Consider the following 18630-nt stretch of genomic DNA (forward strand, 5'->3'; position numbering starts at 1 on the left):
GGGGTTCTCAAGTGGGCGGAGATTACAGACCACAACGCTCTCTTCACTATATACTTGCAGTTAAATTGTATTTGAAACTCTGAATTCGTTTACATGTCATACTTATTATGGTCGTATTCAGTCAGCTGACGACGAAACACAAAGGGTAGTTTTCTCGTTTAGTGACCGAATCATTCTTATGAGTCGGATCTTATAAATGAACCGGTTAACAAGCTGGTCTGGAACTGACTCGGTCGGATCGAGTGCCTGTTTTGGACATTTTTCAAATTAAATTAGATTGTAAGACACATATTTTTTAAAACAGTTGGTGTTATTAAATTGAGTTTTTTTTTTTAAGCTGGAAAAAGCATGCTGAGAAATGTTAATTAAGCTTAGTGTTGTTAAAGTGAATGCAAATTATATTTAGATTTAAAGTTGTATGACCTAAATAGTGGCTCAAAAAACGAAGCGTGGCACACTAAATTAAAATAAACAAAGGTATTATTAAATCTGAATCGTAACAAACCTATGTCTTAAACTGGCTGTTTTAGATTTATTGGGTTGTAATGAGTGCACCTTTTGTAAAGCACAAACATTTTTTTTTATTTATGCACATTTTCAAACAATTCTGGGATTACCTATATGTTAGGTTAAGTCTGAAATAGCTATGTTATACCTTTGATTTTAAAACTATAAAATATCTGTATTTTACTTTGAATTATGCAGTGAATTTTTGGTTAACAATATTGTGTTGGCCAATTATTTCATACATAAATGCAGATTCTTTAAGAACACTCCCACATTTATATTTTTTCCATAAAGTTTTAATGATCTAGGCTACTTCAAAACTTTTAAAACTCATCCGTAACAAAAAAGCCCAAAAGCTGTGTAATCTTTTGAAGGTATTTGTTTATGATAACCAACCACCTTGTGTAATAGGCCTATTTTATTTATGCATTTAATTTATTTTTATTTTTTAATGCTTTTTTTAATGTTACTTCAAGCAATAATATAAATATATATATATATATATATATATATATATATATATATATAGCCTATGCAACGCTAATTTGTAAGGAACAACGTTATTACGTTCTGATGTAAAGAGTAACTAAATCGTTTTTTTGTTTGTTTTTTTTTTTTTTTTACCGGTTCTTTGAAATGAACCATTCAAAAGAATCGGCTTGAGGAAACGAACCATACTTCACTTCTTTTCTCAACGCTTTAAGAATTGACCAATCACAGTCGTTTGTGATTAATGGTCAAACCATTTTTTTTTTATAATTTAGTAGAGCTTGATGGGTCAAATTTAGATTTGAATGACAGGCAAAAATCGTTGAATGTAATACACTTAAATATTACACTTTGTATTGTACAAATCTCTCCAGTATGATTAAACTCATCCTGAGATTTTGAATGCGACTCAATGGAGAATTCGGCTTCCGGAGCTCCAATGCGACCTCTTGAGGAAGACCACTGGGCTACTTGTCTCCTAGTGTCTGCGCATGACACGCAGGCTAGAGAGAGAGAGAGAGAGAGAGAGAGAGAGAGAGAAATCCTCTAACATTGCTAAGATTCTGTAAGCTACTGTAAGGAGCAGGAGTGGCAATATGAAGCCTAATTTTCACCCATAACTATTTTAATTACATCAATAAGCTTAAATTATTCTGTGATATTTTATAAGAAGTTTCACTTTGCCTAATAATTAAAACATAACAGTCTCTACTACACAGTAAACGTCTTTATCGTTCTTATCCTTTGAACATATTTAAGTGTCCATGTCTGTCTTTAAACTTTGCCCCTCCCTAAAATGAATAGGTCACATGTGTTCTTAACTTCCATGTTCAAGGCCCCTGGCTTCAAAGGTCACTGAACCCCGGAGGCGCGGCTGACCTCTGTGCAGTAAAATGGTTATGTAAAGTGAATACACATGAAAGGTTAGGATCATTGTTGAAAGCAATTAAGTTGAGCTGTTAAGTTAATTCAAAGCCTAGCTGCTTCTAAGAAAGATGAGAAAGAAGATGTTTGTGTTAGATGTTTACTAAGACCTTACAGCTTTATCAAATTACAAATCATATTAGTTAAAAATCAGGTAGGCTACTGTAGCCTACTATAGAAACAGATCTTCACTTTAGCATCAGACGTTTCTCATGGCTCTTCCACATGTTAATGACTCATCATTACTCTATCACAATCCTAACTGAAACCGATATGGTTACTAAACAGGTAGATAGGGTTGTAAAGTTACTGTGTTTTGATTCACAGAAAAAAGTTACGATTACTAACCACAAGAGGTCGCTTTAAAATACAACACCTAACAGCAGCATGTTGCAGGTCAGCACACATGAAAACTCAAGTCAAGACTACCACAACTGGCTTTTAATACTTTTAGTTCTCTAGCCTCTGAAATACATGTTTATTTCCATTTTTGTATTATAACTATTTCAAGATCATAATTACATACAATTTTCTTTTACAATGGATGTTTACAAAAACAGAAAAATCGACACGTCTGGAAAGATTGAAGCATGTCAGTTTGTGCTTCAGTCTGACCAGTAAAAATCTATTCTGTGCCATATGTAATATAATAAATCAATTTAATAACAGCATTATCACCAGTTTCATAATACAGACATTCAGAAAAAAAAAAGAAAAAAAAACACCATCCAAATTAATTTTATTTTTAAAGTGGAACAGGGCGACAATCCTCTTTGATATTATGATCTTTTTTAGAGCATCATTCAGTGTCCAATAGCTCTCCAAAGAGAAACGAAACGTTGCCGTCTAAATTCAGCAGCGGTCCAGAGTAACAGCCTTATCATGGCTCAAAGCAATAACAACAAAAAAAGTTGTGTGCATTTCTTTATATGGGTTTCTTCTGAGACACAAGACAGTATAAATTACATTTGAATAAAAGACAATGCAATGACTCCAAACAGAATCAAGTGTTAAGTTCATTATGTGTGTAATTTTTGTGATTATTTTCATTTTAAAAAAGTGAAAAAAAACAAACAAAAATGACTGTTACTAATATGACAAAGCATATTGGCATATGCACCGTTTGAGCATAATGTGTGTTTACTTTGGGCTATTGCAAGCCACAATATTCAAGTGTTTCTTTATTTGAAAAGTCTATTTATTTATTTGAAAGTTAAAACAGATATAACTGCCATATTATCCAGCATTGTTTTCAAGGTCTAAGACAAGTAGAACATAGACAAGTGTGAGAACATGTAGAACTGTACACATTGTACTTTAAGCAGATATGTTTTAGAAATATGTACACACAAAGTAATGTATCAAAGTTTAATAGTATTTGGCATCCCCTGTATGGCAATTGTTTATGTCAGAATGCTGCGTTTGTACAGTACTCCATTACATGATATTATAACATGCATACAGCAAAACAAAAACTTGACTTAAATGGAATGGGTTTGATTCTTTAGTACGTGGTATCAAGACACATTTACAGTCGGGTCACCAAAACATCAGACCCCTCGCTCACACCTGTAGAAGTACAGTTACACGAACACACCCCTAAGAAAGGCAGCAAGGAGACTGCTCCCCATTTTCTATATAGCGTGGAGGAGTGCACCTTAAGTAAATAACCCAAAAAAATGGTGAGAAAGTTCACAGTTCCCATCTGGGCACCAGGGGCATCATCAAGGTGAGTCCTAATCTTGAGGTCCATTTATAAGTTTACAAGTTCATGAGCCACAAACTGTTTCAAGCGCTCCAGGTACTGTCCATACAGCTCTACGTCGTTGTGTCCCGCACCCTCCACCCAGAGCGGCTCCACGGGCCGCTGGCAGCGCTCGTACAGGGCCAGCCCATGGGAAAAATCAATCACCTCGTCCTCCGTCCCGTGGATCACCAGCACCGGGGAGGTGACTTTAGAGATTTTATCAATGCTAAAGAAACATATAGACAAAAAACACATGAGCAGAGTGTTCTACAATACAGTGTCTTTTAAATCATCATAACGTGCTTTGTAAAGTAATTTGTACATGAGACAAAGGGCAATTGTAACAACAACACAAACAAAACTAAAAACTGATTTTGAGGTATGAAAGTGCTCCTTTGGATGTCCAGAATTTTCTAATGCCATCTAAAGAACACTATTTTCCTTTAAAAATGTAATAAAAAATGACCCCATTAACTTAAATGCACATTCTTTGTCTTTCTAAAACAAAACACTTTCTAAAAAGTGTTTAACCTTCATAAGTATCTAGCTGAAATTTGTTCCTAGATTAGGCTATGTTCACACTGATTATTTGTGTATCCGATTTGAATCTGATCTAAATTATTGACTGTCCACACTGTGTATCGCAAGGCGCTCTTTTGTTTTCCAGCATGCTGTATCTGCATTGGTTTCTTTGGCAATGGCTTTGCATTGGTAGGTATCCGCCAAAAACATGGAGGGGTTTGCAACACAGATGTTTTCTTATTTACAACATGGCAATGTAAAAGCTGCGCTGGACTACTACGTCTTCTAAGGCAGCAGCAGAAACGTTGGAGGCTGGTATTCCGTGCTGTATTTTACTTTTTACGTGGCGTGAGAAAGCAACATAAACCACGGAAAATCCAATCAGAGCGGTCCGACTGAAACAGATTTCCAGAAATGCTAACCACACATGAATGTAGCTCAGAGCAAATTTGTAAAAATCGCATTTCATGTGATTTTTTTGCCGTTCACACTTGCTAAATCCGATTGGATTCCAATCGGATATCCACGAAAATTGGATTTGGACTGACAGTCCGAACAATAATATAATATTATTAACAGTAAAATATATTAAAGTTTAAGAATTAAGTATTTGATTTATGTGATGGCAAAGCTGAATTTTTAACAGCCATTCCTCCAGTCTTCAGTGTCACATGATCCTTAAAAAAAAAATTCCTTCTAATATGCTGATTTGGTGCTCAAAAAACATTTCTTATCATTAAAGTTGAAAACTGTTATGCTGGTTAATATTTTTGTGGAAATCATGATAAAAGTAATTTTTATCAATTTAACGTGCCCTTGCTGAATAAAAGTATTGATTTCTTTATAAGAAAACACTTACCCTGACCCGAAACCTTTGAATTGTAGTATACGTTTAAAAAAAAGATTGAATTGTATTTATACAATTTTATATAAAAATGTAAATATATTTTTAAATCAAGCATGAAAATATAAATTTCAACTGAAATCAGACTGTTTATCCCTTATAAATGTTGTTTTAAAATGCAAGTGCACAAACACTGAACTACTTGTTGGAAGATATTTGTCACTAGAGGGCACACAATAACAGTAATGGTTAAAGTGCAGAAAACGGATGAACCAACCAGGTGCCTCGTCCGCAACATGGCTGCTGAAAGAAAGGCGTGAACAGTGCATGAACAGTATGTGTCTAATAGGTGTGAGATACAGGACAAATGAGGGGGGAAATGTGGTGGAAGAATTATGAAAAGATGGAGAGTCTAAGGTCAAATAGAGAGACTCACTTGGGGAATGCATCGAAGCAGTACGTCTTCTTTGTGTCAGGAAAAGCCACCCGCATGCCTGAGGTCAGAGGGGAGTGAAGGACGACGGCAGCGCTCTCGTACCGAGAGGCCAGATCCACCGAAGGGACTGTACCGATGCTCTGGCCGTAAATGATCACATGCTCCGGCCTGATCCCGTACCTAGAACATGACATTCAAATGATGAGTTCAAATACAGACGCACATACACACCTACACTGATGATGCTGGGATCACAACACAATTATCATGAACCAAGAGTACAGGTTGTTTAACCCACTTTTAGAACCAGACAAACTGGGAAGCACCCTTGGTGTTTTGTAGTTTGACTGAATGACCGAATCTTTCAAAAGACTGTTCATAATCATTACGTAACCTCAATTGACATGCCCAACTTAAATGTTATTACTTTCACAAAAAGGCATAGGAGTGAGCCAAGATTTAAGAGCAGATACTAGAACAATTTAATCATTCAAGTCATTAAATCAAACCAATCCTGCAAGTCAAGCTGCTTGCAGTCAACAGTCTCCATTCCATTGCATTTCATCAAGTGATTGCTTAAAGAGAATAAGACAATTTCTTTGGGAACACTTTACAATAAGGTCCTATTAATTAATGTCATAATTTATATTAATTGTATAATTAATAACATTAACAATGACCAATACATTTGTTACAGTATATTTTAATCTTATTTAATGTTAGATAATGAAAATACAACTGTTCATTGTTAGTTTATGTCATGTCCATTAAATAATATTATTAACAGATACAACTTTTAATTTTAATAATGTTAGTTTATGTGAAATAATGTAGGTAACTAATGTTAACAAATAAACTTTGCCTTAACGTTTTGTTTTATATGCACTGATATTATAATTCTGGTCTAATAAGCGATTATTTAAGAAAAACACTAACTTAATGATGTATTCAGTAATATTCTCCACCCACGGTTCCGTACTCACTTTTTTTTATTATTTTTTTATAACTCATACAACAGACAGTTCCGCTAATGTATTTTCTGACGATGGATACACATTCTGGCTTCCCAATATATTCCAACAGGGATGATTTAAAAAAAAAAAAAAACGTTGTAAACTTTTTTCAATGAGAGTGCCGTATGCTCGAACATGACCAGTCATATATATGCAATTTAATACAATATGCATTCAAGAGTATGCTGAGCAACAACTAAGGAGAGAAAAAGTGAGCTAGATTAAAGTAGTCACGGCATGATCGTGATCAATTAATCAATTACTGTCTACAGTAAAAAGCCATGAGAACAGATGATTTCAAGGAATCCAGTGAGTCAAGAATCCAAGAATCTCAGTTTCAATTATCTTGTACAGGACCATTTGTATTTAAATCAGCAAATGACAACGTAACCATCAAAACACTTCTACTATGGAGAGGATGGTGTAAAGGTTGGTTATCCTAGGCGGTGTGTCCACATTCCATGCCATATTATAAAGCGCATGATCACTTAGTCAGCTGACTGCAGTGCCACAGAGAGGTCTGGGTGAAGAGATCATGGACCTGAGATGTAAACAGAAATTACTCCAAAAGTAGGTCATATGATAAGCGTAAAGTAACACATATCAATCGACTTATGCTGTACATTGTACTCTGTCCAGTGTGCAATTACACAGCCTTAAAATGCACAGTGAATGTTGCATTCAGTTCTCTAGTAATGCTTGACTGCGGTCTTGCTGGCAAACAGAAGGTGATAGAACTGGTTTGAAGTTGAAACTGAAAATTGTCATTGTGTGACCAAAATAAATACAAATATTTGCGTCTGATTCACAAGTGGACCTCACATGTAAATTACAATTCATCAATTCAGTTACCTACACAATCATGCCATCTTAAAAAAAAAAAAAAACTCAATCTTGTTCGGATTATACAATAGGCCGTTGAGACCAATACAGTCATCAAGTTTGTCCTCAGGGACAAAAATCACATGATTCTACATTACTCTGTGTGATCATGTGAGAGGAGGTGGAATGTGTTTTGGAGAGAGGCAGAACAGATGGTCAAGGATGAGAAAAAGGAGAGGGGACTCAACAAAGTCATTCTCAAAAAGAGCATTCTTTAAGGAACAGTTCTTTCAAACATAAAAATGATTTCATTATTCACCCTCATGTTGTTTAAAACCCATATGCTGTTATTATTTTCCACTGAACAAGCAGGGATTTAAGAATTCTTATGCAGCTTTTGCCATCCAACAGTTCATAGTTATCCAGTCTGTCAAGTTTAAAGCAAAATGTGTATTTTATTTGACTTGTATTAGGGCTGCATGATTAATCGTATTTGAATCGTGGTAACGATTAATTAAAAATAATCATTGCAATATTTACCCCACTGATTAATGCCTCCACTAACTTTCCTGCTTGGGGTTGCCAAATGTCAAGAGATTAAATCCCCCAAATAGAGCATTTCTCTTAAAATTACACATTTTCTGCCCAGTGTTTCACTTAATCTGGCGACCATGCACACGCACTCTCTCTGGCAACAAACAAGTGCTGATGATCTGACAAGTGACAAACATGTACATAAGAGTTTAGCGATGTTCATTGTGAAATTCTGTTTGAAATGTCATACAGCCAGTCTGTGTTCCTTCATGTGCGATTTGCTGCTAATAATAAATGTACTAAATCTGTGACAACATGTAATAAATCCAAACATGATTCTTGAGCATATTGTTTGCGATCATGGTTGACGAATAAATGTGGTCCGTGCAACCTCTGTGCTACAATACAAAGTAAAACATTTTCATGGTTTAGCTTTTGATAGAAGCTTCTTAAGGTTCCACCGTTTTTTTTTTTTTTCATCATGTAAAGCAGTTGAAAACTACATCGCCATCGTCTGTTTGCAGTGTTTAATCATTTCAAAGATGAAAAAGTCAAATGAAAAAAAGACTAGTATCGTTCTTTGCTGTCTGATGAATTTACATTTGTGGAGCGATCTCTCATTTGCAACTGAACTGCCTCTCATAAAATAAAAATATCTAATATAAAGACAAATTACAAAGCAAAACCAAAACCATGCATTATCAGAAGTCACATTAATGGTAAGTAGTGTTCAGTTTACTCATTTTTGAGTAAAATAATCATGGTTATCAGTTTAATCATTATCGTGTAAGATGGACACCTTTTATTTTCACATTACAATTTTTTTTTTTTTATATTATCTTTTTGCCGCTTGACAGGCCTGGTCAATGTGAACCGTAGGTCAATAATGACCGATTAAAATTCATTTCAAGTACATATTCAGGCTTTAAAAAGGGTCACATGCTTTCAGATTCTGGAGAACTCTGATGGTCTATCGAATGGCTTTTTAGTCAGTTTTAGAAAAAGATGGTAGGGCCTCACCAAAGACCTAATGATTTAGAGTACTCATAAACACTAAATGAAGTACATCCATTTCATTTCAAGCTGCTCAATATACTGGCTATAAAGATAAGAAAATTAAATCAGCACTATTTGTTGCCTTGACAACAAATCATAAATTGTTCAGATAAACAATAACATGTACCAGACTACCTATCTTAATTTAATATAGCAGCTGGCTGACAGCAAGTCTACACTGATAAACTTATAGATACAAACACCTGCTGTGTGACACCATCAGGAAGTTATTTTTTACTTCCTGGGTAGACAATGTTGCCATGACTGCAATCGGGCCTGTCCCTCCAGGACTCCCTGGGAATCAGTTGCTAGGCAACCAATCAATATTTGACTTGGAGAACTGGCTGCTGGCACCTCTCTCCCTCACCTCTCAGAGGGAGCTGCGCTCCATTAAAGACGGATACTAAAATCTCACAGGCTTCTCGAGTGAGCCCCTCTCAGCCCTCAGCCCAGAAACACTCAAGCGCAACGGTCATTATATCACTTCAGGAGGAAGGAGGGCACAGGGGTCTCATTCAATACAACTGCTACTGCTGGTTGCCGTGGCGTTTCCTTTATGACATCACAGTCATCATCTTCTGAGAGGGGAAATTCTCTCGCAGACAAAAGCCATTTCCTTTGCTTCTTCCTTTCACCGGAACGGTCTCAGACTCTTGGACTTGGAAGACAATACACATCACCGTTTTACTGTTTTGAAGATGAAACCAGATGGTTCTGTTTGGTAGAAGTTTACATACACCAAATCTGGTTGCAAATACCTATAAGAAACACACACATGCTGCAATGGCTAGCTGTGATAACAGATGGTCTTATCCGGACCAACCCCTTAGATATGAACCCGGCCCAAGTCGAGTAATTCAGGCTGCGGCAAAATATTGCACTGGAGTTCCCAGTGCCATCCGCTCTTCTCGTAAATGCTTTGTGTCTGTGTGCGTGCGTCAACACCACCTGATGTTTCAACACTGACTCACCTGGCTGAGTAGACACAAAGGTGTGGCTGTCCTACACCAACATTACACAATATAAACAATCTCATAATGATTCTCTGCTGTGGTTAAGCAAGGCAATGCTGCCTGTAGCAGTGGCTGGGACTGAACTTGAGCACTCACAAAAACATGAACATACTTCAAGCTTGATTGGGAAATCTTTGGGAATTGGGATATGTATCAGTATTGGATATGTAATTGTTTACACCTATTTTAAGAGTTAGATCATCATCTAGCACCATATTAAAATGATAGCAATAGGTTATGGCAAAAGTTGAACTCTTCAGAGCATTATGCACTATGCTTTCCTACATGAAATAAAAACTCACTAGCAAAATTAATTCATCTATGTATCCCATTAATTTTTTGGGAAAAATAAATTCTAGTGAAAATGACAGACTTCTCTCTATGCCGGACTTCTCCAATCATTCAATTTATTTAAATCCCGCCCCAAACGACTGCAAGCTCACATTCATTTTTGAGTTCAAAACCCACATTTCAAAATCCAGTCAACAAATGATGCTGGATAAGAACCAATTTCTTGTCTGATCATTTATTGTGGCTTTAAAAACCACATGTTGGAGTGAGTTACTATGCACAAGTAACATGTTTGTCGTGTATAGTATACCTTTACGATATCATCCATAACACAAAATACAATTATTCGTTTTTCCATCAGCCAGAATTTCAATATTGTTATACACACCTAAAAATTATTTACTAGTTCAAGGAGGTTAAATAATAATAGCCAATTTTCAATATTTTTGTATAATGTCGACTGAATAATGTGACCTTTGTGACAACTGATTTCCAATACTATACAGTGTCTTTGCAGTGTTTAGTTTCATGGATTTCATCTCACATGATAAAAGTCGAATCAACATTTAATGTCCATTTATTCATAAGTAGCTTTGTAATAAGAAGAATCATGTACAGAAATTCAGTATGTCTGACATAAACCCAGACAGAGTGATCAATGAACTCAGTAAACGGACATGGTACACATTCAAAACTGTGATCTTGCTACCTGATGTAAAAGCTGCTTTTTTGTGATTAGAAATCATATTTCGTTGGCCACTCAACAAAGGGAAGAGCAAAAAAGCTTTGTTGCACGCCTCGCAGAGTCAATCAGTATGGTCTGATAAGCACTCTCGTCTATTGAGATCAGATGGAGAATTTCCAAGGCAAATATTTTCAACAGACATCTAAAGGCAGGTGCTCTTTATGCTAGCTGTTTGGAAGATGATATTTTTCAGGGATGTTTAAACCATCCAAGACTGAAAAGCAGATGAAAACCCAAGGCCCTCACACAAACACAGAAATATGTGCCTTTAAAAACACTATACTGCAGTGAAACATTTAAAGCCCAAAGACTCCTTCCACAAATGTTCTTTAAAAAAAAAAAAAAAAAAGGCCCTCACACCACAGCCTTTTTTCCAAATAAAAGGTTTGGAGATCTGTAAAAGCACAATTTGTAATCTGGATTCTCACGATCCTCTATTTGAGCACAATTTAATAATAAAAAAAAACTGGCAATCTTTGATAAAATGAGTTTAAAATGCCAATTATCCTCCAGAAATGGTGGGGAAAGAAATGCATACAATGGTGACCTACCAAGCTAAAAAATGTGTTTCTATGAATAAAGAAAAAATATTCCCAGCAGGGGCCACAGTTTTATAGGAATAAGAGAAGATTTGGATGGGCCAGCCTACTTACTCCTACTCCTCTCTCAAAACACATAAAACACCTTACACAAATATATACATAAACACACAATAAAGTTGTATTCTTCAGAGTGGCAGGCAGTCAGACTAGTTCATCTGCACTGTAATCTGAATCATGTCCTTGTGTGGGATGGCCTGATGCATCTTCTGTGGCTGATATGGCAATGCGTGGGAACATTGAAAGTGACCAGAAGAACAGCGTGGGACTGCTTCACGAGGTACGACCTAACCCTCAGGGATATGACTTGTCAAACAGCGTGGACTGTGTTCAAGAGCATCAGCTGTACTTTCTGACACCACATGCATGCATGCACACATATACAGACGCAGAACACGGCTGTTATACACACACACACACCCAAAACATTATTGCGGTCACGAACACAAAGCACAAAGGTATGTTATTCTCCCTCTTGCAAGAACGACGAAAATGCTAAAACTTGCTACATCGAAGTACAAGCAATTAACAGAACTAAGTTCTCATGACCAGTAACCCCAGATGACACACATGTACGGAAAGACAAATAGGAATTTAGGGCACATGATACAGTGAACGGCCTTGAGATAGTTTCTCTATGTCCACAGTGCTGCCGGTGGGAGAATAAAAAAACACTTCAGCCATCTGAGGTCTGAGTTAGTGTGATTTAGCTATCTATGAGGAAATTAAACTTTCCTTTGCTGCACTCTTCAAAAATCTAAATACAACCGCAGTTTGAAACAAAACATGACTCTTGACATTATAAGTCCATCGCAAAGGACTCCAAAGGATTAAAAAAAAAGCACAGGACACGCAGATGGGGGATGGGATTCAAGGGGTAAAGGCAATATTAAATATATCCCCCCCCAAGCCCTAGGACCTCACATGGACAAAGACCAAGAGCAGAGTAAACCGGCTAGATATTCAAACATTTGTGTAATTATTTTATAGACCCATAGGAATATGAATATATGAATATAATATAATATAATATAATATAATATATGAATGGGTAGTATTTGGGATATTCAAATCTACATATATTTTAAATCGACCAGTTGGGGGGTTGCTGTGTATAAATAGAATGGTGTCAGGTTCACTTGACACGTTTTAAACGCTGTTCACACAAAGCATTCTTGCGTTTAAAAAGGCGCAGGACGGAAAAAGGACAAGAACACAGGACAAAAGCTCCTTGAGAAGTATTTTTAAAGTCAATGGAACAGAATGCAGGGGTCTCAACTCAAGACATGTTTTTAAAAGCTAGACTATATTTAACTTGCCCACCATTTGCAAAAACAATACACTAAAAACAAGAAACGTGGTAAAAAAACTTTACCGTACTCATTTACTGCAGTAAATGAGAATTTGAATGATCACTTGATAAAATTGATCGTAAAAGACTTTCATAATGTTACAAACGATTACGGTTTTAAATAAAATTCTGTTCTTAAGAATGTTCTATTCATCAAAGAATCCTGAAAGAGACTAAAACTGTTTTCAACAGTACATAGTAATAAGAAATGTTTCTTTAGCACCAAATCAGTGTAATATGTTCTCTGAAAAATCATGTGACACTGAAATCTAAAGTATTGGCTGCTGAGAATTCAGCTTTGCCATCACAAGAATTAATTATTGCAGTGCATTACAACTATATGACAGGAAGATCTAAAGAAACCAACAACATGTTTATTAGATCCCATACTCACAAAACTACTGAAAGAGTTGTTACCTGTAGCAGAAAAGCCCCTTCTCAACATTACCTACTCATCTCTAACTCTGGGTCATGTCCCAAGACCCTTCAAGCTGGCTGTTATTAAGCCTCTCATTAAGAAACCACAACTAGATCCAAATGAATTGGCAAATTAGAGACCCATTTCAAAACTTCCATGTCTGAAAAAACTAGAAAAAGTTGTGTCCGCTCAAGTGTGATCCTTTTTGCAGAACAATTATATTTATGACATTTTTATTTATTTCATTTTGTTTATTTAAACGGGGAATTATCCAAGTTAACGCCAGTAAATGATGGAGTGCCCCAAGGGTCTGTTTTAGGCTCTCTGCTATTTTCAATATACATGCTGCCCCTTAGTAATATTATTAGTAAACATGGAAATAGTTTCCACTGTTATGCTGATGATACTCACTTATTTATTTCATCATGTCCAGATGAAATCTCTAAATTATCCAAATTGACAGATAAATCTTCGATTGCCAGTATTTGTTTTCTATTAAATTTGAATAAGAAATGAGGTATTACTTATTGGACCAAAAACATGTACACAGAATCTCTTAGAGTACAATGTGCATTTGTTACTTCATCCTCTACAGTTAAAAACCTGGGTGTTATATTACACAGCAACTCATCTTTCGAAAATTATATTTCATATGTTACAAAAACAGCCTTCTTCAACCTCAAAAACATCGCTAAGCTATGGAAAATATTATCAGTTTCCGATGCTGAAAAGCTAGTTCATGCATTAATGACCTCTAGACTAGATTACTAATGCTTTACTAGGTGGTAAATAATCAATAATCAAGCTACAGTTATTCCAAAATGCAGCTGCTAGAGTTCTAACCAGGTCAAGAAAATATTATCATATAACCCCAATTTTATCATCTCTTTGCTACACTGGTTACCTATTAAGTTCCGTATCGATTACAATGTATTGCTACTGATCTATAATGCCCTAAATGGTCTAGCTCCTGTGTGTTTAACTGATCTTCTGTCACGCTACAACCCATCATGTTCTTTAGGGTTACAAAACTCTGGACTTTTGGTTGTACCTTGGATATTTAAGTCCACTAAAAGAGGGAGAGCATTTTCATATTTGACTTTTTAACTCCTGATAATGTTCAGGGCTCAGACACACTCTCCCAGTTTAAACCTAGATTAAAGACAATCTCTTTAGCCAAGCATCTCATAACCTTACACTCCAGTTATATCAGATCAAATGCGCATGACTATCTATTGCTTTAAATGTTATGAACAGCAGCTACGCTAATTATTTTCCATTTGCTTTCCAGGGCCCGTATTCATAAAGAATCTTAATGCAAAGAGTAGCTCCTAGTGACAAAATTCTAAGAAAATTCTTAGAAATGTGGGCGTTTACTCTTAAAATTAAAGAAAAACTCCTAGTAAAGAAAAAAGTAATTCAGAAAGCATCTTAACCCTTAAAAGAGGTCTTAAGGTCAAAATTGTTAGGAGCACGGACGAGGACTTTTAAGAGGCTTAAGAGTTTCTTTAGCAGAGGAGAAAATGGCAGAAAGACGAAGAGGGAGAAGAAATGTGTTGCAGACAATGGATGACAGTGAGTTAATAAGACGCTATAGATTAGATCGTGCAGGGATCATGTTTGTGACTGATCTTTTTAGAGACACGCTAATATCTCCGACACAGCGCAGAAATGCCATAGCGCCTGAAATGAAAGTAATCACTACATTACGATATTTGGCAACTGGGAAAATTCCATGTTTGATACATTAAAACCAACATTCAAACCACCACTTAAATAGACATGCCAGCAATCAGTGTAACTGGAAAGAGTGGAACAATTTTTATCATTCTAAGCAATCAAATACCTTATAGGAAATCAACAGCATGGTAAATAAAAAAAGGATTTATATACACATATATAATGTGTGTGTGTGTGTGTGTGTGTGAGAGAACGATCAAATAGGAAAAATTACGCATGTAAGTTCAAAGTGGAGGCTTAGAATAGACCCTATACTTAAAATCACTTTTTTTTTTTTCTTCTTGGACAACCAACCAATCACAGTCTTCAAAAGATTGTGTCATACATAGCAACGGGGTCAACCCCGCCTCCTCACTAAGATAAAAGTTTTTGTATTTTCCTTACTCAGAGTTGCTCTCAGATCGGTCCCGAATCGCTCTTAAGCTAAGACTCCTACATAAAAGTTTTTAAGCTAAATTAAGAGTTTTCTGAGAGGATTCTTAGAATCTTTATGAATACGGGCCCAGGTATCTAGAGATCACGCAAGCTCCAGTTTGGATCCAGCCTCTTATGAAGAATAAAACAATATGTATTGTGAAAAGCTCTATACAAATAGATGTGAATTTAATTATATTTTTGAAGTAGGCTATATTACAATAGAAATCATTTTTTAAACTGCAATATTTTCAAACATAAAAAAACTCTTACTGCCACTACTGAATAGAGTCATTCTATTTAGGAAGTGTAGTAAGAGGCCAGTGTGACTTCAGATGGGAAAATGTGATGTAAGAGACAAAAAACAAAAAGCAAACCTGATAAACACAACTGATGATGACAACAGAAGAAACAGTCTGTTTGTGAACAGCCTCAAACAACTATCCAGAATGAAGTGGCTTTCAGGTGTACTCTCACCTTGTTCTTAGTGCATGCCAGGCAGCGTCGACATCAGCATACAAATTCTTCTCTGAAGGCTTTCCTGAGCTTGCCCCATAACCAGAGTAGTCATAGGAGAACACGTTGCAGTTGATGCGGGAGCCCAAGCCGATGTAGAAGCTACTCATCTGACCCAAGTCTACAGCATTACCATGGGAAAACAACAAGGTGTAGCGAGCGTTGGGAGAACATCGCACAAACATACAGGCGATTCGGTTCCCCCTAGATGTCCGGGTCATGAAACACTCAATGGCGTCCTTCTCCCGGGCAGAGTACTGCCAATCCGCACGCTCAGAAAGGTGGAGGGTCCAGCGGCTGCCGCTCTCGTCGCACATGAGGGTGTAAGTGGGCTCCGGAGGAAGGAAGGCCAGCTTGGAGGCTATTCTGCTCGGGCACGGTGGACAGCAGAAAAGGCAACACAGCTCACTCAATGACAGGTGATTCATCCTTCACTTGAGAAGAACAACACAGCAGATTGGAAAATGAGTGGGGTGGAAACACAAAAAATAAAAATGTTTGTCTTAAAATGATCCTTCACTCAAATGAAAATTCTCAACCCCATGTTGTTTCAAACCTGTATGGCTTTCTTCTGAGGGACACAAAATAAGATATTTTGAACAATATCTTCTAAATCTTTTTTATATATATATAAAATTAAAGTAAAAGGGTGCCAACATTTTTTTTTTTTAACCCCACTGAATTTAATGTTGTGGACACTGACATTTAACAAACAGTAAAAATAAAAAATTATATATATAGGCTATATACACATCTTCTTTTGTGTTCCACAGAATAATGAGTGTCATACAGCTTTAAAACAACAAAATTCTAAATTATAACTTTTACATTTTTGGGTGAACTACACTTTTAAAGGTGAAGCATCAAGATTGAATCTGCATAGTAAGATGAGACATTGGCATTTTACAAACAATGTATTTACCCAAAGATGACATAATAGTTTACTTACCATGAGTAAATATATGCAGACCTCTTATAACTCAACTGACAAATTCCTTGTGTGTGTGTAAACATACTTGGCAATAAAGCTTATTCTGATTCTGATTCTGATTCTGAACTGACAGAAATGTTGTGATCCAGTACAATGGTGAGTAGCCTATGTCCTTAAATTGTTTATTCCATGTAGCTTAAAGTAAATAAATATTAAAAGTCCACACTGTTAGGATACACAAATACAAACTTAACAGTATCTGGGATGAAACTAAACAGATTTCATTAACAAAAATGTTCAATATTCACCCCATCTTAGTGCTAATTTGATGTCATTAATAATGACTCTCAGACTTCACCCTGAGGTTAGCTTTGATGTGTGCTATCATCGATCAGATCACTTTTTCTTTATGTCATGACAGCTGAAAAACACCCTAATTTTTTGGTTTCTAGGCTAGGCTCCTTTGTTATAGCCAATGTTTTACAAACCTGAGAAACATAGCATCAGTAGTCCACATCACTGCTTCATAATATGCCAAACATTTGTCTAGAATTTCATTGAAACCGCTTAACCACCTCATTATGAACTCCAAGTAGGTGACCACATTAATTTAGTACCAAAAGAATTTTTAACGATATTCTTAATTTACTGACAGACCATAGAATTTGGTAGCAGAGAGGAAAAAACACTGTGAATCAGACCCAGATCTGACCCATGATAAGCAAATCCCCACCCTCAATTTCATTAAGCAGGAAACCATCTTGTTTGGGGCATTTGGACTTCACATTGAAGGGAAAGCAAAAGCTAAAATTATCATCACATTATTACATATCACACACGACATCCCAAATAATTAGCTGAGGATAATCTTTTTAGCATTATTATTAAAGGTCAAATGGGGGGTGGGGGGTTCCTGTTCTTACACTCACTAGAAGGTTTTTAAAGATTAGCCTATTTCCCCTTAAGTAATAAACAGACACTTGCCCACATGAATTTATATTCAAATAAACATTAGAGACTTGTTATTCACACACACTTTTTTTTTTTTTTTTTTTTTTTTTTTTTTTTTTTTAAGTATTCGATATAATAATCTACAGGATTATTACAAGATGATATTAAGATCTACATGGATATTACAAGATGATATTTAGAAGGTATCAGTGACAATGACACTGAACTCAATTGAATCAGAAGTGTTTGCTAACTGAAACAAGCTTAGTTGACATATTAATTACATTATTTAATGAGTGTAACAGTTTAACTGAAAAGGCTGAAACGAGCTATTCTGTTAGCTTGGTCAGCTAATTACCTGTGTTAGAAGGTCTTGAGGTTGGTGAGTGCAGAAACGCTTTGATCTGGTGAAGTCGCAAGTATTAGATGAGTCAGATATGACATTCCCTTTAACAGATCACTCCGTCCACTTAGCCAGATCAAGAGTCCATCAAAACCTGCCTCTAGTCCGTCCGATCTTGTCAACATGTGGCCACTGTTTAATAGTCAAACGAAATCAAAGGCTGAATGTGTTAATACGGCCGTAACGTTAATACCTAATCTAATCCGTCCGGTACGGGTGATCTCATCTCTCACCAACGCGTGCCCACTGCCCAACACTGGCTTTCTTCTGATTTTCTTGCGGAATGCCGGATATCAACGTCAACGTTGAAAGCTCTATTGGCCAATCAGATTAATGGATAGATATGCTCGACCAATCACCCGCG

The 18630-nt window shown here is 36.2% G+C and overlaps 1 protein-coding gene across 2 annotated transcripts; it reads right to left on the reverse strand.

Moving 5' to 3' along the window:
* Window positions 1-2339: 2339 nt before the first annotated feature.
* abhd17b (abhydrolase domain containing 17B, depalmitoylase) lies at window positions 2340-18558 on the reverse strand. Of its 2 annotated transcripts, none has more exons than XM_084414757.1 (4): window positions 18222-18558; window positions 15943-16415; window positions 5470-5649; window positions 2340-3893 (listed from the first exon to the last, which is right to left on the reverse strand). In XM_084414757.1, the coding sequence occupies exons 2-4, from the start codon at window positions 16407-16409 to the stop codon at window positions 3674-3676; spliced, it is 867 nt and encodes a 288-aa protein (XP_084270883.1). In that variant the 5' UTR covers window positions 16410-16415; window positions 18222-18558; the 3' UTR covers window positions 2340-3673. The 2 variants fall into 2 exon arrangements, with proteins under 2 accessions (XP_084270883.1, XP_084270884.1); XM_084414758.1 differs by having other exon boundaries at window positions 15943-16410; window positions 18222-18544.
* Window positions 18559-18630: the final 72 nt, after the last annotated feature.

This window comes from Rutilus rutilus (assembly GCF_951802725.1).
Source record: "Rutilus rutilus genome assembly, chromosome: 7".
In the NCBI taxonomy this organism is placed as follows: Eukaryota; Metazoa; Chordata; class Actinopteri; order Cypriniformes; family Leuciscidae; genus Rutilus; species Rutilus rutilus.